The following is a 25,976-nucleotide window of genomic DNA, read 5'->3' on the forward strand; positions in this document are numbered from 1 at the left end:
GTAGATCTATTCTAAATCATAATTTTTAGATGCTCAGCTTATTTTACCTCAGGAGATAATGATAACATCTTCACATCTCAGTTTAAAACATTGCACACTTTTCAATCACAGTTTTTTTTTAGGCCTGTGCCATATAATTATAAAATACTGCAGAGTTCTGTGCTGAAGATCTCTATAGGGATTTAAAGTATGAAAGAGCTGTAATCAATGAATGGCCTAGATAATTTTAGGAGTCGACAGTCTAGACCATAATGAACCTCATTTGATGTATGACTTTTCTTTCTGCAGGTGTTTCAGTCTGTCACTCTCCCAGGTTTGTCAGACTGAAAATGACAATATATAATCCCTGAATGATCAGAATTGGCATGTTATTAGCACCAAGTCTACACTCCCAACAAGTAGGTTATTGCAATAATAACCATCAGCAGATACAGTGGCATTGATGTAGGTAGGTGACATTTGGATGCACTGGTCTGATTGAAAGACTGTTGGAAGCCACAATCAAACCCAAAGGATAGGCCTTGAGTGAAAGAGAATGACAACTTACACTAACCACAGGCTCTTCTAAAGAGAGGAGGGCTGCATTCCAATTATAAATAAATAAATAATTGAGCGTTTATTTAACCAAAAAAGTGAATTGAGAACCCATTCTCATTTACAATAACAACCAGGCCAAGAGGCATAACATTGTAACAGTGAACAGGACAACACACAATATCATAACAAATGAATAAAACACTCTATACAGAGGAAAGATACAAATCAGTGGAGGCTGCTGAGGGGAGGACGGCTCGTAATAATGGCTGGAACGGAGTAAATGGAATGAAATCAAACACCTGGAAACCATGTGTTTGATGTATTTGATAGAATTCCACTGATTCCGCTCCAGCCATTACCACGAGTCCGTACTCCCCAATTAAGGTGCCACCAACCTGTTGTACAAATTCATCAAATATACAACAATAAGAAATATTCATAGTGTGTTAGAGCAGAAAAGTCCAAGGCAACACAGCAGACTTAATGATCAGCAGGTACATTGATCAGATAGCACCTCAGTTAATATATTTTTGAAGGAGTCTGGTGGGATGAATGTGACTGAGGGTCTTTTGCAGCTTATTCCAGTCGTTGGCAGCAAAAAAACTGGAATGAACAAAGACCAAAGCAAGTGCTGGCTCTGGAATGACCAGAGTGATACATCTACCAGAACGCAGGCTGCTATTGGTAGTGGAGATGTTAAGGAGTGAGCTGAGGGTGAGGGGGGACCTGCCTATGAGGGTCTTGTATATAAATTGGCACCCTATTCCCTTTAAAGTGTACTACTTTTGACTAGGGCCCTATGGGTCCTAGTCAAAAGTAGTGCACTACACAGGGAAAAGGGTACGTGCCATTTTGGGACTCACACAATATATATTGCAGCATGGCTGAATATCTGCTAAATAAACGATGAGTCCAGTAGACAGTAATGGAGCACACAATCAAACGACCATGGAGAGGCATTGCATGTTTTTCAAGGCACTTAACCCACCTGTGGTGCGGGGCAGGAAGGCTGCTACAGCACATTTGAATCGGTGCCAGAAAAATCCGGTGTCCTTCACAGCCTCATTTAACTTTGTGTAAAAGAGCATTCCCTCATTACTGATGGAGTGACACCAGGTCCTCGATCCAAAAAGCGTCTCAGAGTAGGAGTGAAACATCTACATCTAATCTTAATCATTATGATCTAAAAGGTCAAACTGATCCTAGATCAGTAATCATACTCTGAGACACTTTGAGGATATGGGCCCTGATATAGCAATGTGCATTTCTGCACCTGCCAGCATAGTGTGTGCTGATGACGAAAATGTCAAACTGGAATCTGTGTCCCAATACTCCTCTGAATGCACTCCTCTTTGCCTTGTCTCCTGAATAGGGTTTCATGATGAACTACATATGGTTTGAAGTTATTTTTCATTGGTGGTCATGATGGAAAGGGGAGTGGGAGGCAATGGGGAATGAACATTGGATGATAGTCAGATAGTCTGCCCTTGCTGAGGATGAGATGCGTAAAGAAAGAACTGTACCATTTGTATTTTCTTTTTTGTTCTAGAAATGCGTGCCAACGTATTTGTTCACATGTCAGAAGCACAACAAGCATTGACGTAAAATCCTGCGATGCATCATTCATTGGCTGTTGCAGGTGCCCCCGGAGCTGCAAGTAGGAGGCGCGCTCGCCACATGAAAGCGCGTGCGATAACTACTTGATACAATAACCTACACCGTAGATCTACAAAATACAACTCACTCCTTATTTACATGTGATTGTAGTAAATGAGGTGGATTGATATGTCTATCACTTGTCATTGTGTGAACCAACATCGTAGATTGGAGTGGATTGAATATTGAGTTAAACGTTTGCAAGTAGACCTAACTTTATTTCCATGTATATGTTTGTTCAATGTCTTATTATTATGAAAATAAGACATATTAACATTAACAATATTATTTAGGAAATATGTTTTTTTCAACGTTGTCTCTGTAAATGTTTATTATTGTGCTGCTATCATGAACCCGCCCAAACAAACCGCCCACTTAACGGTAGCTTTCACTTTCAAAAGAGTGACAGGTGAAGAATATAATCCCTTTTCCTTATTTCAGGTTGGAGCCTATGCATGATGTTTGGCGAAAGTAAGCCATTTTAAAGATATTAGAATCGTCTTTCAGTGACAGCAAATATAAATACGTCATTAATATGGCGCCAAAAGAGTTTAAAGTATGATCTTATTTTGTTGTAAGGTTGCGCACCCGCCAGTGCAATCGCACAAGAGAGAAGAACGCGAGCGGGCAAGGACGGAGCGAATGAGCAGACTATATGTTTTTAGGTGGAACGTTGCCAAACGAGCCAGCTTGCTATCTTTCATGACTCATTCTTTGAAAATTAGGCATATTTTTTTTCTCTACTGGATTTGAGGAAAACATACTCCCATGACAAATCAGGACCTGGGGGATACCACATTGGATTTGGACTATTTTCGAAATGCGACATGGCTTTCAAAATGATATTTGTTAGCTTACCTTGCTGTACCATAGCTAGTGTACAGTAGAACCGACGTGCTGGATGCGGCTATCTTGCAAGCACGTTCGCTAGACTAGAGAATTTGGATTTAAGGATGATATACTCCTAAAGTCAGCTAAATGTAGCTAACTGCATTTAGCTGATACCTGCGAATACGGACTTCGCAGGTTTGTTGACTATTATGTTATACTGTCGGATAGACTATCATGGAGTAAATTTGTCAATTGGTACTTTTTATTTTGACTCTTGGGAGAGCATCTGACGTGCTGTCAACACCATACAGCCTCGCAGGCATAGTCCTGTCACCAACGTGAATAGTCAGGGGGCTAACTAACTAGCTCGCTAGCTAGGGGTAAGTTGGCTACACTGGAATTTGACCATCGTGAAATTCACTGTCGCTAGCTATATGTGGTTAGCTTCAAATTATATCGTAATTTCTCATCATCGCCCATCGTCCAGAGTCGAGGACGTTTCGCAGCCCGACCCTGACTGCAATCAAGATAAAAAGGTGGGTTAGATTTTGGTTTCTTGCTTCCCCCAAGAAGTACGGTACGGTGCAGTAGCATGTAGCACAGGGTGAGAAGCACGCACTTCCAGAGCGGGTAGGGAAATGTGTAGTATGCATGGGTCTAATGGTTGTGATAACTAGCTAAATAGCGAGCACGGGTAGAACGTCATGCAACTGCAACTTTTTTATTGAATAAAATATGAAAATGTCAGGTCCCAGTTCACTAGCAATGTTTGCAACGCCAACTACGCAGCGAGTATTATTTATAGACGGGCGTCATGTTCACTGCTGTTATTAAATAATTTTGGTAGCGGGATTTTCCCGAGGTGCTGTTAAATTACATTCCCCGATGAAAATACATTATTTCATTATTTGTTGAATTCTAATACATGATTGGCAACTTATGCAAGTGTGTGCATGTTTGCGGGAGGAGGGACCGCGGCTCGCCAACGTATGGCGCTGAAAATACACTTAGCTAATGTGATCAAAAATTATCTGCCTGTTGAAAAGATTACAATAGAGGAGGATAATTTTGGTAATAACGATTGCGTTATAAAACTGCATTTGGCAAAAGTTACTGTTGCCATCCACTGTCGCTCAATTGTGGATTTGAAATTATGGCCGCATGTGAATTACGTTCCCAAAAAGGGGAGGTGTTTTGGAAGGCTAAGTAAGCACGCACATATCTAAGAATTAGAACAAGCTCAGTACTCTTATCTCAGTCTGCGTGCTGTGCCGATCTACTGTAGGGGGGAGTGGCTCTTGTTTACCTTCAGAAACTCTGCGCTCATAGAACAGGGGGTGGGACTAGATTTTTGCTGCGCATGGTTAGTAGAGGGACAGAGCAGCATCTTGATGTTCCCATTTTAAGAAATGAGAACTTGATGTTCATAGTCAGATATATATTTTGGATAGAGAATTTCCAGGGTTCAAATTACACATTGACTCTTGAGGGTGCCTCACATTGATATCTTTGACAGTTGTGGGGGGCTCCCATTGATATTTAAGTTCTTATGAGTTGTTTGGGGGGAATTGTTATGGGAGTTGCCAATGCATGTGAAGTTTACCTTTAAAGCACATTAAATTCAAATGTGTTCTTGAGGTAATTCCTTATAGCTACTCTATAATGGTCCTCTAGTCAGTAAAATATTGTTACTTATACAATCCATTACCGGCTCCCATGATTAGAATAGTATAACAATCCATCCTGTTTCTCTTATTGCACAGATGTAATTGAACTGGTTATTTCCTTGAATCAATTAAGTCTGAATCATCTGGGGACTTGTTAAATGTTCCCAGTTGTGACAGCTCCCTTCCTACCCACCCTCCAGCTGGGCATGAAACAGGAGATGAGTCATGCTGTGGGGACATGTCTCTCTCTCTCTCAAATCTCTATTTTTCCCTGGAGGCCAGCTATTCTTACCTAGAAAAGAACAGTAGTTTGTTTACAAGCAAAACTGGAATTTTGTGATTTTTAAGGAAAAGGCCATTAGGCCTTCAAGAGGTGCCCAATCTGCCAGGGCACCAAGGCCCATCTGCTAGGCACCAAGGCCATTAACAAAATAGCTAATTAAATTGATTTTAAAAACGGAAAAACACTAGCTATTCTGTTAAGTGTATGTAAATGTTGATCCACAATTAGCCTACATGTCAAAGTGTAGGTGATAGCCTATGTGTATTGGCTATAGTTTGTCATGTCCAGACAGGAGGGAGGTGCCAGAAAATGTAGCCAGACTTTTAATTATTACCGTTCAAAAGTTTGGTGTCACTTAGAAATGTCCTTGTTTTCCATGAAAATATACATGAAATGAGTTGCAAAATGAATAGGAAATATAGTCAAGATGTTGACAAGGTTATAAATAATGATTTTCAATTGAAATAATAATTTGGCTTGGCCTGAAAAATAAATGATGACCTTTTGTATTGAAGACTAGAGCCCGACCAATATGGAATTTTTGGATCTGATTTTAGAGTGGAAATATTCTCAGATAACCCATATCTGCCAATATTTTGATTATTATAGCAAAAAAAAGCTGATTTCTTAAATTTGAGGAAATAACATTTTTTATTTTTTATTTTTTTATTTCACCTTTATTTAACCAGGTAGGCTAGTTGAGAACAAGTTCTCATTTGCAACTGCGACCTGGCCAAGATAAAGCATAGCAGTGTGAACAGACAACACAGAGTTACACATGGAGTAAACAATTAACAAGTCAATAACACAGTAGAAAAAAAGGAGAGTCTATATACATTGTGTGCAAAAGGCATGAGGATGTAGGTGAATAATTCCAATTTTGCAGATTAAGACTGGAGTGATAAATGATCAGATGGTCATGTACAGGTAGAGATATTGGTGTGCAAAAGAGCAGAAAAGTAAATAAATAAAAACAGTATTGGGATGAGGTAGGTAAAAATGGGTGGGCTATTTACCGATAGACTATGTACAGCTGCAGCGATCGGTTAGCTGCTCAGATAGCAGATGTTTGAAGTTGGTGAGGGAGATAAAAGTCTCTAACTTCAGCGATTTTTGCAATTCGTTCCAGTCACAGGCAGCAGAGAACTGGAACGAAAGGCGGCCAAATGAGGTGTTGGCTTTAGGGATGATCAGTGAGATACACCTGCTGAAGCGCGTGTTACGGGTGGGTGTTGCCATCGTGACCAGTGAACTGAGATAAGGCGGAGCTTTACCTAGCATGGACTTGTAGATGACCTGGAGCCAGTGGGTCTGGCGACGAATATGTAGCGAGGGCCAGCCGACTAGAGCATACAGGTCGCAGTGGTGGGTGGTATAAGGTGCTTTAGTGACAAAACGGATGGCACTGTGATAAACTGCATCCAGTTTGCTGAGTAGAGTGTTGGAAGCAATTTTGTAGATGACATCGCCGAAGTCGAGGATCGGTAGGATAGTCAGTTTTACTAGGGTAAGTTTGGCGGAGTGAGTGAAGGAGGCTTTGTTGCGGAATAGAAAGCCAACTCTAGATTTGATTTTCGATTGGAGATGTTTGATATGAGTCTGGAAGGAGAGTTTACTTACAGTCTAGCCAGACACCTAGGTACTTATAGATGTCCACATATTCAAGGTCGGAACCATCCAGGGTGGTGATGCTAGTCATTAATGTAAGCACCACCAGAACGACAAGATTTTTAACAGAAAAACTGTGTTACTCTAGTGTTACTGAGTCCAGCCCAAAAAATGCCTGTGAAGACTGAGCTGCATCATGTTATTGAGCTGGAAAACAACAACATTTTCAATGTATTGGTATTTAGCTATGTTTTCATCGATTTTAAGACTGTAGCCACTGAATCCTGGTATTTGCCAGTTGAATGGAAAAACGTCAATCACTAAATTTGCAGCTGGCACAGCGCTGCCTCTCGCCCCAAGCATTGCCTGAGTGAACGTTCCTTGCTATCCGGGATCATTAGGACGTCCATACCCTCATTTAAATGGCAAGCAAAATGGCTGAATTGAGTAAAGGATATTCTCCTGCTTCTACACAAAACAGTGAAAACGCTGACTCTATCGCCGACCATAAGGCCATTAAATGCATTTTATGTGACATGTTCACACTTATCCAAGTGAAGGACCTTTCTGAAAATTTCACCTGTGTCAAATGCCACGGGAAAAATGCTGCAAGAAGAGGATCATTACTTTACTTGAGAAAATGAAAGCTCTGGATGAGCGTCTGATTTTGGACGCCTCGCGTTTAGCTGCATTTGTTGATGCGTCTTTTCGAAGAGACGATTGTAATGGAACTTATGGATCTTGAGCATTTCCCGCACCTTACGGACTTCTGAAATTAGCCAAAAGTCGGATGCTATCAGCTCTACCCGTGGAGGGCGTGAATGGAGTGTGATTCGATCCAGGAGGAGGAAGAGACGCGCACCACAGCGTTCTGTATTTTTCTTGCAGCGTTGTGACATTAAACTCTCATTGTTTTGAGCCACGGTCCCCGCTGTCTTCCTCAAGGTGTACGGACACCGGGTACGCAGATGCTGTAGCTTCTACACTGACGCTGTCTTCCTCAGGGTGTACGGACACCGGGTACGCAGATGCTGTAGCTTCTACACTGACGCTGTCTTCCTCAGGGCGTACGGACACTGGGTACGCAGATGCTGTAGATTCTACACTGACGACCACCTACACTATGGGCTCTTGTGTTTAGGGTGCCTGACTTACTTAATGATCAAGTTTATAACGACCTGTTTAGGGTAAATATGGACACCCCTGCTGTTTTTAAGTTTTGCAAAGTGCTGGGTTTGTTACATTTTAAATGTGCAAAGTATGATGTCAAAGATGGACTTTGTCAGTGTTCGTGTCGTGCATCCTGATAATCTTCTTTTATCAGAGACTTGGTTAAATTATTTGATCATGGATAATGTGACATTGACATTGCTAATTACAGCATTTTTTAGTTGTGATCAGCAGAGAAGGGGTGGCGATGTACACTACAGTTCAAAAGTTTGGGGTCACTTAGAAATGTCCTAGTTTTTCAAATTGATCAGAAATACAGTGTAGACATTGTTAATATTGTAAATGGCTATTGTAGCTGGAAACGGCACATTTTATTTTAATGGAATATCAAGTTGGCGCTATTTTAATAACCAAAAATGTGCTTTTCTTTCAAAATCAAGGACATTTCTAGGTGACCCCAAACTTTTGAATGGTAGTGTATGTGAGAATGCTGTTCATTGACTACAGCTCAGCGTTCAACATCATAGTGCCCATGAAACTAATCACTAAGCTAAGGACCCTGGGACTAAACACCTTCCTCTGCAACTGGATCCTGGACTTCCTGACGGGCCGCCCCCAGGTGCTAAGGGTAGGCAACAACATGTCTGCCACGCTGATCCTCAACACTGGGGCCCCTCAGGGGTGTGTACTTTGACCCCTCCTGTACTCCCTGTTCACCCACGACTGCAGGCCAAACAGAACTACAACGCCATCATTTAAGTTTGCTGATGACACAACAGTGGTAGGCCTAATCACCGACAATGATGAGACAGCGTATAGGGATGAGGTCAGAGAACTGGCAGTGTGGTGCCAAGACAACAGCATCTCCCTCAATGTGAGCAAGACAAAGGAGCTGATTGTGGACTACAAAAAAAGGCAGGCCGAACAGGTCTCCATTAACATCAACAGGGCTGATGTGGAGCACGTCGAGAGTTTCATGTTCCTTAGTGTCCACATCACCAACGAACTATCATGGTCCAAACACACCAAGACTGTTGTGAAGAGGGCATGACAAGACCTTTAACCCTCAGGAGACTGAGAAGATTTGTCATGGGTCCCCAGATCCTCAAAAAGTTCTACAGCTGCACCATTGAGAGCATCCTGACCGGTTGCATCGCCGCCTGGTATGGCAACTGCTCGGCATCTGACCGTAAGGTGCTACAGAGGGTAATGCGTACGGCCCAGTACATTACTGGGGCCAAGCTTCCTGCAATCCATGACCTATATAATAGGCGGTGTCAGAGGAAAGACCATAAAATTGTCAGAGACTCCAGTCACCAGAAGTCATAGACTGTTTTCTTTGCTACCGCACAGCAAGTGGTACCGGAGCACCAAGTCTAGGACCAAAAGGCTCCTTAACAGCTTCTACCGCCAAGCCATAAGACTGCTGAACAATTAATCAGCTGGCCACTGGACTATTACATTGACCCCATCCCCTCCAATTATTTTGTACACTGCTGCTACTCGCTGTTTAGTATCTATGCGTAGTCACTTCACCCCTACCTACATGTACAAATGACCTCTAACCTGTACCCCTGCACATTGACTCGGTACCAGTACGTACCCCTTGTATATAGCCTCATTATTGTGCTACTTTTGATTTATTTTTTCTTAACTCTTCTTGAACTGCACTGTTTGTTAAGGGCTTGTAAGTATACATTTCACTGTTTCATTCGGCACATGTGACAGTTTGATTTGATTTGACGAGTTTGTCAAGAAGTTAAGAATTAAGTTGGGCTTCTATAAGAATAGGGCTTGCCTTTCATTAAATAGTAGAACATTTATAATTCAGTCTACATTCATTCCTGTTATAGATGATGGCGATATTATATAAGTGAATGCAGCTACCAGTGTTTTGAAGCCCGTGGACACAATTTATCATAGTGCACTTTGTTTAATAACATCTGACAGTTTTGACAGTCACCACTGCATCCTTTATCATAAAGTTGGTTGGACCTCGCTAAAAACACGTAGGTCACTTCCTTATTCTGTTTTTGTTTATAAAGCCTTGCTCAAAAAACTACCAATTTACTTAACATCATTGTTGAAATATAGAAACTCGTATTACAACATTAGATCACAGGGTTGGTTAATGCTGGAGACTCCACATGTATCCACAGAGTTGGGTAAATCTCAGTGGTGGGCCGTCAGGGCCAGCAAGGCCTTCTCTGCTGGCCTAAACATCATCAGAATATAATTTTAAAAAATATATATTTTCCCACAAATATGTATTAAATTATTCCCCAGAGTAAGAGTTATACTCTTCATTTCATAGCTTTCCTCTTGGTTGCACTGCTTCCAGCCCCAGGTTGAGATTTGGAGGGCTGGTCTTTATGTTAGATCTTTTATCCAATCATATTCAGCCATCATGTGTTGCCAGGGGTCTAAAATCTGCCCTCAGGCCTTCAGAATCAACAGTGCGGGCGCTTGTAGCTTAAAGTGAAAGGAAATGAAAATTTAGTGTCAACCAATGAGCTTTAGAGTTGGCTATTGTACGCCTGCTGGCTGGCTCCAGTGTTACACAGGAGCCAGCTAGCAGGCATAGTGCGTACACGTCTTTTGATTGGATTACCAATATTGAGAGGCAGGTCTATGCAGAACCTCAGAACTAGGAAACTGAATTTGATAAACTAATTAATTTGCGTACTACTAAGCTGTTTTTTCAACCCACAATGGCGGAAGGAGGAGTAGATATCGATTTGGTCGAGGATATAATTATAATGCCATTCTCAAGACAAACTTTTCAAGAAAAGTTAGACATTGTAAGGAGAGGTCGCCCGACGCCGACGCTACAAAGCCTGTCACAGGCGGGAAAGGGGTTCGTTCGCCACTTTCAAAGTTCCAACTACGAGCGCTATCAATGGCTCACAGGCTCCGAGAAGCACTGCAAACTGTACTGCTGGGAATGCCTATTACAATTGAGCGAGAGAGGCGCAGGTTCAGTCAAATCTACGATGACACAGCGCGCATCTCAAGTTCACCCAGCGCACGCAGAGGCCCAGCACAAGGAGACCCTCGCACATACTACCAACAACTCTACAGCATTATTCTGGACAACATTCTTTGCCAGATACAAAACAGGTTTCAAGACCACGAAAAATGTATGTTTCTCTCCCTCCTGGACCCCCAGCACTTTCAGACCTACCGTGAATTTCCCGCAAACAGCCTTCTCCAGCTTAACAGAGTCACGGAACACTGTTCGACCTATCCAAGCTAAAAACAGAACTGACTGTAATGTATGCTATGACTGATTTTGAAGGGAAAAATCTGAATGAGGACATGGGGCAACTTTACACATTGGCATGTGTGACAGTGACTATCCCTGTGTCCACGGCTTCTGTCGGGCGGTCATTCTCGGCCTTAAAGCGAATCAAAACGTATTCCAGAAATGCTACTGGACAGACTCGGCTTTCAGCATTAGCTTCCATGTCGATAGAAAAGGACTTATTGGTGGAACTAAAATGCACAGATAGACTGTCTTTTGAGGAAAGAAAGGAGGATGGATTTTGTGTTCAAATAATCAGTCTTTGGTGAGTAGGCATACAATGCATTTTATTTTTTATTAAATGCGTATGTATGTTTTGCATTTTATTTCGTTAATATTAAGTAGCCTATATATTAACAAAATAAAATGGTAAATAGCCTATGTTGCAAATGATTTGTTTTCTTTCTTTTATTTTCAGTGAATAGTTATGTGTCTTTATCATCACGGTGAAACTGCTTTGGGTGCGACAATGCGCTGTTTAGTGAACACACTGTATTTTATTTTTTGGGGACTTAAAGCTCAAAGTTTGTGGACCAGAAATGGATAGAAGAAGAATATTAATATAACTCTGTTGCGCTCGACTATGTTCTTGCCTATTAGTTGAACTGTACTCTATTGTACTCTTCCCCTGCAATTCTCTGAATAAAAATGTCAATTTCAAGGTGACACAACGCCTGGTTATACTGCGTTTCTGTCTAAATGTATAGTGTCTAGAGCCATGGCATCATAATGATGGTAATAAGAGGTGGATTAATTTGGGTGGGACTGTGTAGGACCTCACTGAAGGCCCAGGCCCACGGCACGCCACTGGTAAATCTGCCTTTTCCCACCAGGCCCCTGTCATGTGGAATGATCTTCAAGTAACGTTTCATTTGGATGTGTTGGATGTCTCTGGGTCAGTTTAGGAGAAAGGCTAGGGATTTTTATATTGATGAATGTGTTTTGTTTTGCTTGAATGTGGATATAATATTTGCTATTTAATTTAGTTTTAAATTGTGTATAATTTTATTCTTTGCATTGTTCCCAGGTCTCAATGTGCTTTCCCTCGCTAAATAAAAAAGTTGACATTTTTAAATGGTTAGGATTTAGTGTAGTGATGTCCCAAGGATTCCACATAGCAAGAACCCTCAGTGAACAGCATCAAGTATTCTCACATAGCTAGTTAGCTGGCTAGCTAGCTAGCACTCATCATGGAAATGGGGGTGGCGAAATGTGAATTTGGACCAGACCAGTCCCTGACAAGTGTAAGGGAACTCCCCCTCGAAATGGACAAAAATGAATGGGAACATATTTGCACCGTAACAACCATATATATATATACATGGTGTCCAATACCACTCAATTGGATGTCGTTTCATTCAAAGTTGATTGCAAATGCCATATGGCAAATGCCAAGTGTAACACTGCAAAAATCCAATATATGGCGAGTGCGCTCTACCCTAATTTTTCATATTGCAAATGTAACACAAGTCAAGACCCAAGAGTAACATTTTGAAAATTTGAACATGTTTTCAAAAACTTATCACCCCCTTAAAAAAGTGCTTTCTGGACCATTTTTCGAAATTCTTTCGATTTTTGTGTCAATTACACATGTATAAGAACGGTATCAACATACTTTAGTCATATTTTAATCATTTAAATTTTTTTTTTACTTGTCCATAAGGCATATGTTTTGTCCATTTGCAATATGATTTCATGGGAAGTCTAAAGTCGAAAATGTGAGAAAAAAAAAATCAAAAAACGTACCACCCCCTTCAAAAAGTGCTTTCTGGACCGTTTTACGAAAATATTTTTAATGTAATTTAATTTTTTATTTTATTTTTTTGTCAATTACACATGTAAAAGAACTGTATGAACATACATTTGTCATATTTGATTATCATAATTTTTTTTTTTTACTTGTCCATAAGGCATATGTTTTGTCCATTTGCAATATGGTCAAGCGGGGCGTCTCGTTCTGAGGGCAGCAACTGTGAATCCCAAGTTTCGGCTCAATAGGTCATTCGGTGCCCGAGTAAGACCTCAATTGGTGCTGAAAATCCACTTTTTCCATGCCTTGCTACGGGGTCCTGAATGAGCTATCGGACAGAAACGTTGGGGTCTGTCTCAATGGGCCGAGCCGGTTTCAATGGACCTAGTCTTGCGACTCTGGGACTTTTCTAAATGTCTTCATTTTCGTAATGGTCAAAATTAATTGAAGTTATTGCAAATGTACGAGGCTGTTTCTCGGTCCGAGAACCTTCTAGAGCCACGTAACTCACCTGAGGTCTAGAACAGGTTTCTAAAGTTTCAGAACTCTAGGTCTGACAGTTCTTTTTTAGTTCGAACAAAGGTAACTATTGCAGGTACTGTCTGTCTCTACGCACCACACTGTGTCCCTCTGTCCTAGCTGTGTGTGTGTGATTTTTTTCTTGGAAATTTTATGGGAGACATGACTGATGTACAGTTCATGGGGGTTGCCTAATCACACATATGAAGTTTTGAAAAGATCTGACCTTTTTAACCCTTCGAAACAGCCCCTATGACACCATTTAAGGCACTTTCGGTTGGCACAGGAAGCTATAAATTTACCACCATAATTTGCAAATAAATTCATAAAAAAATCCTACAATGTGATTTTCTGGATTTTTTTTTTCTCATTTTGTCTGTCATAGTTGAAGTGTACCTATGATGAAAATTACAGGCCTCTCATCTTTTTAAGTGGGAGAAATTGCACAATTGGTGGCTGACTAAATACTTTTTTGCCCCACTGTACATGTGCATTTGCGGGGAACAACAAAAAAGAAACCAAGCAAAGCATCACACAGTTCTTCTCCCTAATTTCCCTTTTCCCTCCTTGTCTCACTCACTCACTCACACTTCTGACCGCTCCTTCTACACATGCGTGCTGAGTTTGCACACAACGAACATTTGCGCGTATCCTACTGCATTGCTGCACTAATGTTTGTTCTATAACGCAATTAGTAGGAAAATACTTTTGTCAAAAGCACACCGCACATGCAAGTGGTTTAATCTGACAGTGAAGAAAACATCTGTTAGAAATTTAGAAATGGGTGATCTAAAGATGCAACAACTAGCATTGGTTATTAATATGACTAGGATTGTGCCTTTGGATACTGGACAATGAAAGAAAGTTGATTTTGGAAACCAATAGAACATGAGAGAAATTGGTTACTGATTTCAATAACATAAGGAAGTCTTTACAAAATAATTGCCTCCATGTTTACATAGTAAGACGCCTCATATTAAGTAAAACATAAATATTTTTTAAGTTTGTTTTCAAAATGCATACGGCCTCCAGCTCATTGCAAGGTGGTGTATGACTCGCTGAAGCCTGCCTACGTTGCCTATGTACTTGAATGACGAATGGGAAGCGCGATTCAATTACTAGTTAAGAAATAAAAATGGTAGCTCTGTTTATTCGTGGCCATCAAAACAGTTTTTAACACACAATTGCATTTAGAATTGTTGCACAATGATTGGGCTTGTTTTTCAATTCAGCAGCAACAAGCAAGCTGTTTTGAGGAGCTGTAGCAGCAGCTCCCGCGTTGTCAGACAGTTTTTCTCCTCAAACTCTATCTGTATAATTCCACTAAATGATGCAGATTTTTGGTCAAATACATTTCGCATCGACTGGTATTTTTGTCCAAAAGCTAGCTATCTCTGGCTAACGAAAACCTTGGCTTGCATGTTTTTGTCTGCTTGTCCATGTGTGACTGTGTACTTGCACGTTTGTGTGTGCATACATCATGTTTATCAGGGCACTACACCTCACTTTTCAACTTAGGTGCACACAAATAAATGTAGGAACACAATGCTAAATATTTGAGGTAATGAAGCTAGAATCCTTAATTGTTCGAGGCACACTGATGTATAAATAAATAAAAATTCCAGCAGCTAACCAATCGCAGCAGCTGTACACAGCCCATCTGTAAATAGCCCACCCAATCTACCTACCTCATCCCCATATTGTCTTTATTTACTTTTCTGCTCTTTTGCACACCACTATTTCTACTTGCACATCATAATCTGCTCATCTATCATCCCAGTGTTAATTTGCTAAACTGTAATTACTCCGCTACTATGGCCTATTTATTGCCTTACCTCCTCATGCCATTTGCACACACTGTATATACTTTCTTTTTTTCTAATGTGTTATTGACTCTACGCTTGTTTATTTGTGTCGCACTGCTTTGCTTTATCGTAGCCAGGTCAGTTGTTAATGAGAACTTGTTCGCAACTAGCCTACCTGGTTAAATTAAAGGGATTTTTTTTTAATAGGTGCATATGCAAAATAAATGGTTGTGCAGTAGAGCCCTGATTATGTAAGTACGTTTGTGCAGGGCCTAAAATGTGCTTTTTGGTCCACCAGTCACTGTGGCAGGTAGATGAGAAATCTACCAGCCACTCAGACCTTTTACCAGTATAAAAAACATACTGCATGACCATGCGTCGTAATGTTTCTAAAACAACAAATGTATTAGTAAGAAGTAATGTGGTATAATTTTAATGTCATTTTTTGTTACCTGAGTCTCTATTTGTGCGTGTGTGTGCATGTGCATTCATGTGTATGTGTGTGTTCTCTGCTGCGGATGACCCTGCTGTGGCCTGGAATGGATGCATATAACACAGCTTGTCAAGGTCTCAGTGGGATTTTGCTGTTCAGAGGGCAGCGGGTGGACGACGTCTCTGAAACACCAGGAGATGAATGTCTTTCACCCGGCCTGGTGACTTGTTATTGAAATAGAATTGTGAAGCAGGGTATCATACAGGAGGAATGGAATGGTAAAACATATTGCACTATACATTAAACTAGGGATTCAAACTATGTACCAGACATTGGGATAGAATGCTAGTTCCCTTTTTGTTCTAGAAGGTAATCAGGGGGTGATGGTGATAGATACAGTTGGTGGTTGTCAGGCTCACTTTCTCCCCCTGCCCTTTTCACCTTGCATCAAAGCCAGGTAGATTACCCAGACTCTCTAGTTTCCTGGCCCATGAAAAGGCTTGAAAAACAGCACACTTCATGCTTGCCAGCAGTGCTTGATTACACCAGTCAGTGGCCTTTGTAAAGCAAGTCGTCTTTCAAAAACACCAAGCTTTGTGCTTGTTTCTCTATTTACTGCTGTCAGCTAATAAACACGAAGCTGACCCTTACAAGGATAAACATCCCGAAAAGTAGTGTTCATTCACCAACGGTAACAAACAGTCAAGGACACATTTTAAGACTGAAAGGAATTATAAACGATAATCGCTCTTTCAGGTTTGAAGTCTTTAATGACCTCAAGGTAGGTTAGCACAACAAGCATCCAGCCAGGAAACTTAAATGGATGGACATGCTGACCGATGCTCGCTGGGTTCCTGGTGCGAGTGGCAGGAGGAGGAAAGGGGAGGTAGCCAGGTTAGTGTGAGGAGAGGGGATGGAAAGAGGTGGAAGAGAGGGGGAGATAAACCGGTAGGTGGGTGTAGTGAGGGAACAGAAGGGAGAGGAGAAAGGGGAGAGGAGATAAACAGGGAGGTAGCCAGGTCTGTGTGAGTGCAGGGGAGGAGATGGAGTGAGGTGGAGCAGAGGGGGGGTGGGGGGGATAAACGGGGAGGTTGCAGGTCCGTGTGAGTGCAGGTGAGGGAGAGAGGATGGAGAGAGGTGGAGCAGGGGGGGAGGAGGTAGCGGGGAGGTAGCTAGGTCCGTGTGAGTGGAGGGAGAGGTGGAGATAAACAGGGAGGTTGCCAGGTCAATGTGAGGGAGGGAGGAGATAAGCAGGGTCAGTGTCAGTGAAGGGCACAATGCAGTCCTCCATCCCTCACTGGGGCTAATGAACTCCTGATGGCAGGAGAGGTGAGAGCAGGGGGATTAATCACCTCTTCTCTCTTGCGCTTCCTCTTCCCTGTTTTTGGCAGGCAGATGCTCAGGTCCCTTGGACGCACCCTCTGATTGTTTGTCAGCAGTTTCAGGGGAAAGAGACTAGGAAAGGATGTGATCCCGGCCTTCCCTTCTCTTTTTTCCCCTCTTCCACCTTCCTCCTGCCTTTTCTCATAATGCAGCAGCGTCAAGTCAATAAATATTGTGATAATTCATTTGGGGATGGACTGGAGCCGTGGAGATGCTCATTTTTATTTATTTTAAATGTAACCTTTATTTAATGAGGCAAGTTAGTTTAGAGCAAATTCTTATTTACATTGACGGCCTACCCCGGCCAAATCCAGACGATACTGAGCCAATTATTTTTTTATTTATTTTTTTATTTCACCTTTATTTAACCAGGTAGGCAAGTTGAGAACAAGTTCTCATTTACATTTGCGACCTGGCAAAGATAAAGCAAAGCAGTTCGACACATACAACGACACAGAGTTACACATGGAGTAAAACAAACATACAGTCAATAATACAGTATAAACAAGTCTATATACGATGTGAGCAAATGAGGTGAGATAAGGGAGGTAAAGGCAAAAAGGCCATGGTGGCAAAGTAGATACAATATAGCAAGTAAAACACTGGAATGGTAGATTTGCAATGGGAGAATGTGCAAAGTAGAAATAAAAATAATGGGGGTGCAAAGGAGCAAAATAAATAAATAAATTAAATACAGTAGGGAAAGAGGTAGTTGTTTGGGCTAAATTATAGGTGGGCTATGTACAGGTGCAGTAATCTGTGAGCTGCTCTGACAGTTGGTGCTTAAAGCTAGTGAGGGAGATAAGTGTTTCAAGTTTCAGAGATTTTTGTAGTTCGTTCCAGTCATTGGCAGCAGAGAACTGGAAGGAGAGGCGGCCAAAGAAAGAATTGGTTTTGGGGGTGACTAGAGAGATATACCTGCTGGAGCGTGTGCTAGAGGTGGGAGATGCAATGGTGACCAGCGAGCTGAGATAAGGGGGGACTTTACCTAGCGGTCTTGTAGATGACATGGAGCCAGTGGGTTTGGCGACGAGTATGAAGCGATGGCCAGCCAACGAGAGCGTACAGGTCGCAATGGTAGTAGTATATGGGGCTTTGGTGACAAAACGGATTGCACTGTGATAGACTGCATCCAATTTGTTGAGTAGGGTATTGGAGGCTATTTTGTAAATGACATCGCCAAAGTCGAGGATTAGTAGGATGGTCAGTTTTACAAGGGTATGTTTGGCAGCATGAGTGAAGGATGCTTTGTTGCGAAATAGGAAGCCAATTCTAGATTTAACTTTGGATTGGAGATGTTTGATATGGGTCTGGAAGGAGAGTTTACAGTCTAACCAGACACCTAAGTATTTGTAGTTGTCCACGTATTCTAAGTCAGAGCCGTCCAGAGTAGTAATGTTAGACAGGCGGGTAGGTACAGGTAGCGATCGGTTGAAGAGCATGCATTTAGTTTTACTTGTATTTAAGAGCAATTGGAGGCCACGGAAGGAGAGTTGTATGGCATTGAAGCTTGCCTGGAGGGTTGTTAACACAGTGTCCAAAGAAGGGCCAGAAGTATACAGAATGGTGTCGTCTGCGTAGAGGTGGATCAGAGACTCACCAGCAGCAAGAGCGGCCTCATTGATGTATACAGAGAAGAGAGTCGGTCCAAGAATTGAACCCTGTGGCACCCCCATAGAGACTGCTAGAGGTCCGGACAGCAGACCCTCCGATTTGACACACTGAACTCTATCAGAGAAGTAGTTGGTGAACCAGGCGAGGCAATCATTTGAGAAACCAAGGCTGTCGAGTCTGCCGATGAGGATGTGGTGATTGACAGAGTCGAAAGCCTTGGCCAGATCAATGAATACGGCTGCACAGTAATGTTTCTTATCGATGGCGGTTAAGATATCATTTAGGACCTTGAGCGTGGCTGAGGTGCACCCATGACCAGCTCTGAAACCAGATTGCATAGCAGAGAAGGTATGGTGAGATTCGAAATGGTCGGTAATCTGTTTGTTGACTTGGCTTTCGAAGACCTTAGAAAGGCATGGTAGGATAGATATAGGTCTGTAGCAGTTTGGGTCAAGAGTGTCACCCACTTTGAAGAGGGGGATGACCGCAGCTGCTTTCCAATCTTTGGGAATCTCAGACGACACGAAAGAGAGGTTGAACAGGCTAGTAATAGGGGTGGCAACAATTTTGGCAGATAATTTTAGAAAGAAAGGGTCCAGATTGTCTAGCCCGGCTGATTTGTAGGGGTCCAGATTTTGCAGCTCATTCAGAACATCAGCTGAGCAGATTTGGGAGAAGGAGAAATGGGGAAGGCTTGGGCGAGTTGTTGTGGGGGGTGCAGTGCTGTTGACCGGGGTAGGAGTAGCCAGGTGGAAAGCATGGCCAGCCGTAGAAAAATGCTTATTGAAATTCTCAATTATGGTGGATTTATCAGTGGTGACAGTGTTTCCTATCTTCAGTGCAGTGGGCAGCTGGGAGGAGGGGTTCTTATTCTCCATGGACTTTACAGTGTCCCAGAACTTTTTTGAGTTAGTGTTGCAGGAAGCAAATTTCTGCTTGAAAAAGCTAGCCTTGGCTTTTCTAACTGCCTGTGTATAATGGTTTCTAGCTTCCCTGAACAGCTGCATATCACGGGGGCTGTTCGATGCTAATGCAGAACTCCATAGGATGTTTTTTTGTTGGTTAAGGGCAGTCAATTCTGGGAGAACCAAGGGCTATATCTATTCCTGGTTCTACATTTCTTGAATGGGGCATGTTTATTTAAGATGGTTAGGAAGGCATTTAAAAAAATATCCAGGCATCCTCTACTGACGGGATGAGATCAATATCCTTCCAGGATACCCCGGCCAGGTCGATTAGAAAGGCCTGCTCGCTGAAGTGTTTCAGGGAGCGTTTTACAGTGATGAGTGGAGGTCGTTTGACCGCTGACCCATTACGGATGCAGGCAATGAGGCAGTGATCGCCGAGATCTTGGTTGAAAACAGCAGAGGTGTATTTAGAGGACAAGTTGGTTAGGATGATATCTATGAGGGTGCCCGTGTTTAAGGCTTTGGGGAGGTACCTGGTAGGTTCATTGATAATTTGTGTGAGATTGAGGGCATCAAGCTTAGATTGTAGAATGGCTGGGGTGTTAAGCATGTTCCAGTTTAGGTCGCCTAGCAGCACGAGCTCTGAAGATAGATGGGGGGCAATCAGTTCACATATGGTGTCCAGAGCACAGCTGGGGGCAGAGGGTGGTCTATAGCAGGCGGCAACGGTGAGAGACTTGTTTTTAGAGAGGTGGATTTTTAAAAGTAGAAGTTCAAATTGTTTGGGTACAGACCTGGATAGTAGGACAGAACTCTGCAGGCTATCTTTGCAGTAGATTGCAACACCGCCCCCTTTGGCAGTTCTATCTTGTCTGAAAATGTTGTAGTTTGGAATTAAAATGTCTGAATTTTTGGTGGTCTTCCTAAGCCAGGATTCAGACACAGCTAGAACATCCGGGTTGGCAGAGTGTGCTAAAGCAGTGAATAGAACAAACTTAGGGAGGAGGCTTCTAATGTTAACATGCATGAAACCAAGGCTATTACTGAGCCAATTATGCGACTCCCAATCACGGCCGGATGTGATACAGCCTGGATTCGAACCAGGGACTGTAGTGACGCCTCTTGCACTGAGATGCAGTGCCTGCTGCACCACTCGGGAGCCCATGATGTTGATGATAAAGAAATGCATGATATTTTTGTTGCTCGTTTGTCCGGTCCCTTGGGGTGTGTCGGGTGGCTCATGAGGTTACCGTTGCGTCCCAAATGGCACCCTATTCCCTATAGTGCATTACTTTTAACCAGAACCCATAGGGAATAGGGGCATGCACAGAGACTGACGAAGCAGCAACTATACCACACAATGTAGCGCTGGCAGGTGGTAACCTCACAGCGTGACCTCACTACAGACCAAACACAGCCTAGGGACCAGACAGCGAACAAATGAGTAACAAATACAGTATATCACAAAAGTGAGTACACCCCTCACATTTTTGTAAATATTTGAGTATATATTATCATGTGACAACACTGAAGAAATGACACTTTGCTACAATGTAAAGTAGTGAGTGTACAGCTTGTATAACAGTGTAAATTTGCTGTCCCCTCAATAACACACAGCCATTAATGTCTAAACCGCTGGCAACAAAAGTGAGTACACCCCTAAGTGAAAATGTCCAAATTGGGCCCAAAATGTCAATATTTTGTGTGGCCACCATCATTTTCCAGCACTGCCTTAACCCTCTTGGGCATGGAGTTCACCAGAGCTTCACAGGTTGCCACTGGAGTCTTCTCCCACTCCTCCATGACGACATCACAGAGCTGGTGGATGTTAGAGACCTTGCACTCCTCCACCTGCCATTTGAGGATGCCCCACAGATGCTCAATAGGGTTTAGGTCTGGAGACATGCTTGGCCAGTCCATCACCTTTACCCTCAGCTTCTTTAGCAAGGCAGTGGTCGTCTTGGAGGTGTGCTTGGGGTCGTTATCATGTTGGAATACTGCCCTGCGCCCCAGTCTCCGAAGGGAGGGGATCATGCTCTGCTTCAGTATGTCACAGTACATGTTGGCATTCATGTTTCCCTCAATGAACTGTAGCTCCCCAGTGCCGGCAGCACTCATGCAGCCCCAGACCATGACACTCCCACCACCATGCTTGACTGTAGGCAAGACACACTTGTCTTTGTACTCCTCACCTGGTTGCCGCCACACACGCTTGACACCATCTGAACCAAATACGTTTATCTTGGTCTCATCAGACCACAGGACATGGTTCCAGTAATCCATGTCCTTAGGCTGCTTGTCTTCAGCAAACTGTTTGCGGGCTTTCTTGTGCATCATCTTTAGAAGAGGCTTCCTTCTGGGACGACAGCCATGCAGACCAATTTGATGCAGTGTACGGCGTATGGTCTGAGCACTGACAGGCTGACTCCCCACCCCATCAACCTCTGCAGCAATGCTGGCAGCACTCATACGTCTATTTCCCAAAGACAACTTCTGGATATGACGCTGAGCACGTGCACTCAACTTCTTTGGTCGACCATGGCGAGGCCTGTTCTGAGTGGAACCTGTCCAGTTAAACCGCTCTATGGTCTTGGCCACTGTGCTGCAGCTCAGTTTCAGGGTCTTGGCAATCTTCTTATAGCCCAGGCTATCTTTATGTAGAGCAACAATTCTTTTTTTCAGATCCTCAGAGAGTTCTTTGCCATGAGGTGCTATGTTGAACTTCCAGTGACCAGTCAGTAGGAGGGAGTGTGAGAGCGATGACACCAAATGTAACACACCTGCTCCCCAGTCACACCTGAGACCTTGTAACACTAACGAGTCACGTGACACCAGGGAGGGAAAATGGCTAATTGGGCCCAATTTGGACATTTTCACTTAGGGGTGTACTCACTTGTTGCCAGCGGTTGAGACATTAATGGCTGTGTGTTGAGCAAAGTGTCATTTCTTCAGTGTTGTCACATGAAAAGATATACTCAATATTTACAAAAATGTCAGGGGTGTACTAACTTTTGTGATATACTGTATATAATGGTTTGGAAGATGCACTGAGGTTGTAGCTAGGGATGCACATTTCTGACAGTTTTTCTGCTGACTAACTGACCCTCGTTAACCGGTCAACAAACGTCAAGAAAAACAATAGTAAAATGACATGACCAACAGAAAATACTATCAGAGAACTGTATATAATGAGAAGATGCTTATGTTTTCGCCCTAACAATGGGAGTCGTCCCAACAATGGGAGTCGTCCCAACAATGGGAGTCGTCCCAACAATGGGAGTCGTCTGAAGGTGGTAAGGCAGGCGACAAGTTTAGGCCCATAGAAACGCATTGGGCTCATTTTGGACAGATTTGGCGAGAGTGAAATCTCTTGATTTTTCTCTTCCTCTATGATACTTTGAATAATATTAAATATGTTTTGATTTGTTTAATACTTTTTTGGTTACTACATGATTCCTACATATGTGTTGTTTCATAGTTTTGATGGTTTCACTATTGGCCGGGGCATGGACTCTTCAAGGTGTCAAAAGTGTTTCACAGGGATGCTGGCCCATGTTGACTCCAATGCTTTACCCATTTGTGTCAAGTTGGCTGGATTTCCTTTGGGTAGCGGACCATTCTTGATTCACACGGGAAACCGTTGAGCATGAAAAACCCAGCGAGTTGCAGTTCTTGACGCAAATAGGTGCTCCTGGTACCTAATACCGTACCTTGTTCAAAGGCACTTCAATCTTTGTTCTGCCCATTCATGCTCTGAATGGCACACATACAGAATCCATGTCTCAAGGCTTAAAAATCCTTCCTTAACCTGGTTCCTCCTCTTCATCTACACTCATTTGAAGTGGATTTAACACGTGACATCAATAAGGGCTTTCACCTGGATAGTCTGCCATGGAAAGAGCAGGTGTTCTTTAATGTTTTGTACACTCAGTTTATTTACGGTGAGCTCCAAAAGTATTGGGATAGTGACAAGTGCAAAAGTTAGACGCACAAATATATAATATCTGGCCCTGTGCCCTCTCTGAATCATGGCATTGAACACTTTAGCAGGATTCTTTCTCTTCACAACTAGCTATTTGATTATTGCAGCACAATGGGTGTAACTTGCTGATGATTTTGATACCTTTTGGAAACAAAACACGTTTTATAAGGAGGATGGGATCCAACCAAATAATTTGGGTTCCTGGATCCTTTCACAGCATTAAGGCTTCGTTGAGACAATGACTTATCAATGAGAAATAAAATAATACAGCTCATTCAGTGCGGTCTTAGTGCCAGCATCAGTGTGTGGTGGTATGTAGACGGCTATGAAAAATACAGATAAATTCTCTAGGTTGATGGTGTTGTCAACAGCTTATCATGAGAAAGTCTACCTCAGGTGAGTAAAACCTTGAGATTTCCTTAGATATCGTGCACAAGCTGTTATTTACAAAAATACATAGTCTGCTGCCCTTTGTCTTACCAGAGTATGCTGTTCTGTCCTGCTGATACAGCATATAACCAGCCAGCTTTATATTGATAATGTCGTCGTTCAGCCATGACACCGTGAAGCGTAAGATATTACAGTTTTGAAGGTCCCATTGGTATTTTAACCTTCCTCGTAGGTCATTGATTTTATTTTCCAAAGATTGCACGTTTGCTAGCAGAATGGAAGGAAGTGGGAGTTTATTCGATCGACTATGAATTCTCAGAAGGCAGCCTGCCCTCTGGACCCCTTTTTTCCGCCTTCTCTTAACGTAAATGACGGGGATCTGGGCCTGTTCCCGGTGAAGCAGTATATCATTCATGACGGGCTCGTCAGCCTGGTTCAAGGAAAAAAAGGATCCAGTCCGTGGTGAGTAATCGCAGTCCTGATGTCCAGAAGTTCTTTTCAGTCATAAGAGACGGTAGCAGGTACATTATGTGCAAAATAAGTTTAAAAAAGTTACAAACAACCCAAAAAAACAAACCAAAAAACACAATTGGTTAGAAATACGTAAAACGTCAGCCGTGTTCTCCGGCGCCATCTTGTCAAAAATAAATTAAAATCCCTCCCATTGTGTCGCTGAGACATCATAATGCTTTAGCAAAAGTACATTATATCAGGGGTATATAATATTTCAAAACCTAAAAGCATTGTATTTATGAAAAATCAACTAAATCTTGTAATTAATAATGTGGAAGTTGAGCAAGTTGAGGTGACTAAACTGCTTGGAATAACCCTGTCATAGTCTAAACATATTGATACAACAGTAACTAGGATGAGGAGAAGTCTGTCCATAATAAAGCGCTGCTCTGCATTCTTAACAGCACTATCAACAAGGCAGATCCTACAGGCTCTAGTTTTGTCGCACCTGGACTACTGTTCAGTCGTATTGGTCAGGTGCCACAAAGAGAGACTTAGGAAAATTGCAATTGGCTCAGAACAGGGCAGCACGGCTGGCCCTTGAATGTACACAGGGAGCTAACATTAATAATATGCATGTCCATCGCTCCTGGCTCAAAGTGGAGGAGAGATTGACTTATTCACTACTTGTATTTGTGCGAGGTATTGACATGTTGAAGCACAGAGCTGTCTGTTTAAACTACTGGCACAGAGCTCGGACACTCATGCATACCCCACAAGACATGCCACCAGAGGTCTCTTCACAGTACTACATAGAGCCATGACTACATGGAACTCTATTCCACATCAGATAACTGATGCAAGCAGTAGAATCAGATTTAAAGAACAGATAAAAATACACCTGGAACAGCGGGGACTGTGAAGCAACACAAACATTGGCACAGACACATGCATGCACACACTGTAATATATGTACTATATAAATACGTACACGTGGATTATGTGTTGTAGATATGTGGTAGTGGAGTAGGTGCCTGAAGGTACACACTTAGTGTGTTAGTTCTGTTATGAATGTATAGTAATTAGAGGTCGACCGATTAATCGGAATGGCCGATTTTATTAGGGCCGATTTCAAGTTTTCATAACAATCGGAAATCGTTATTTTTGGACACCGATTTGGCCGTTTTTACATTTTATTTTATTATTTAATCTTTATTTAACTAGGCAAGTCAGTTAAGAACGCATTCTTATTTTCAATGACGGCCTACCAGGGGAACTGCCTTGTTCAGGGGTAGAACGACAGATTTTTACCTTGTCAGCTCGGGATTCAATCTTGCAACCTTACAGTTAACTAGTCCAACGCTCTAACCACGTGCCTCATTGCATTCCACGAGGAGACTGCCTGTTACGCGAATGCAGTAAGCCAAGGTAAGTTGCTAGCTAGCATGAAACTTATCTTATAAAAAACAATCAATCATAATCACTAGTTAACTACACATGGTTGATGATATTACTAGTTTATCTAGCGTGTCCTGCGTTGCATATAATCGATGCGGTGCGTATCGTTGCTCCAATGTGTACCTAACCATGAACACCAATGCCTTTCTTAAAATCAATACACAGAAGTATATATTTTTAAACCTGCATATTTAGCTAAAATAAATCCAGGTTAGCAGGCAATAT

The 25,976-nt window shown here is 42.4% G+C and overlaps 1 protein-coding gene across 2 annotated transcripts in view; it reads left to right on the forward strand.

The window, feature by feature from the left end:
* The first annotated feature begins 2,583 nt into the window (after window positions 1–2,583).
* LOC139418043 (protein Jade-1-like) overlaps window positions 2,584–25,976 on the forward strand; it is a 218,416-nt gene continuing 195,023 nt past the window's right edge. The window contains exons 1-2 of one of the 2 annotated variants that reach the window (XM_071167153.1): window positions 2,611–3,404; window positions 3,512–3,560. Coding sequence is in view for 1 of the 2 variants with exons in the window: in XM_071167151.1 (XP_071023252.1) it covers window positions 3,459–3,560 (102 nt within the window). In the remaining variant the exon portion in view is untranslated. Of the gene's footprint in view, window positions 3,561–25,976 lie in introns of both variants that reach the window. The other variant, XM_071167151.1, reaches the window with a different exon arrangement.

Source organism: Oncorhynchus clarkii, chromosome 10, assembly GCF_045791955.1.
Source record: "Oncorhynchus clarkii lewisi isolate Uvic-CL-2024 chromosome 10, UVic_Ocla_1.0, whole genome shotgun sequence".
In the NCBI taxonomy this organism is placed as follows: Eukaryota; Metazoa; Chordata; class Actinopteri; order Salmoniformes; family Salmonidae; genus Oncorhynchus; species Oncorhynchus clarkii.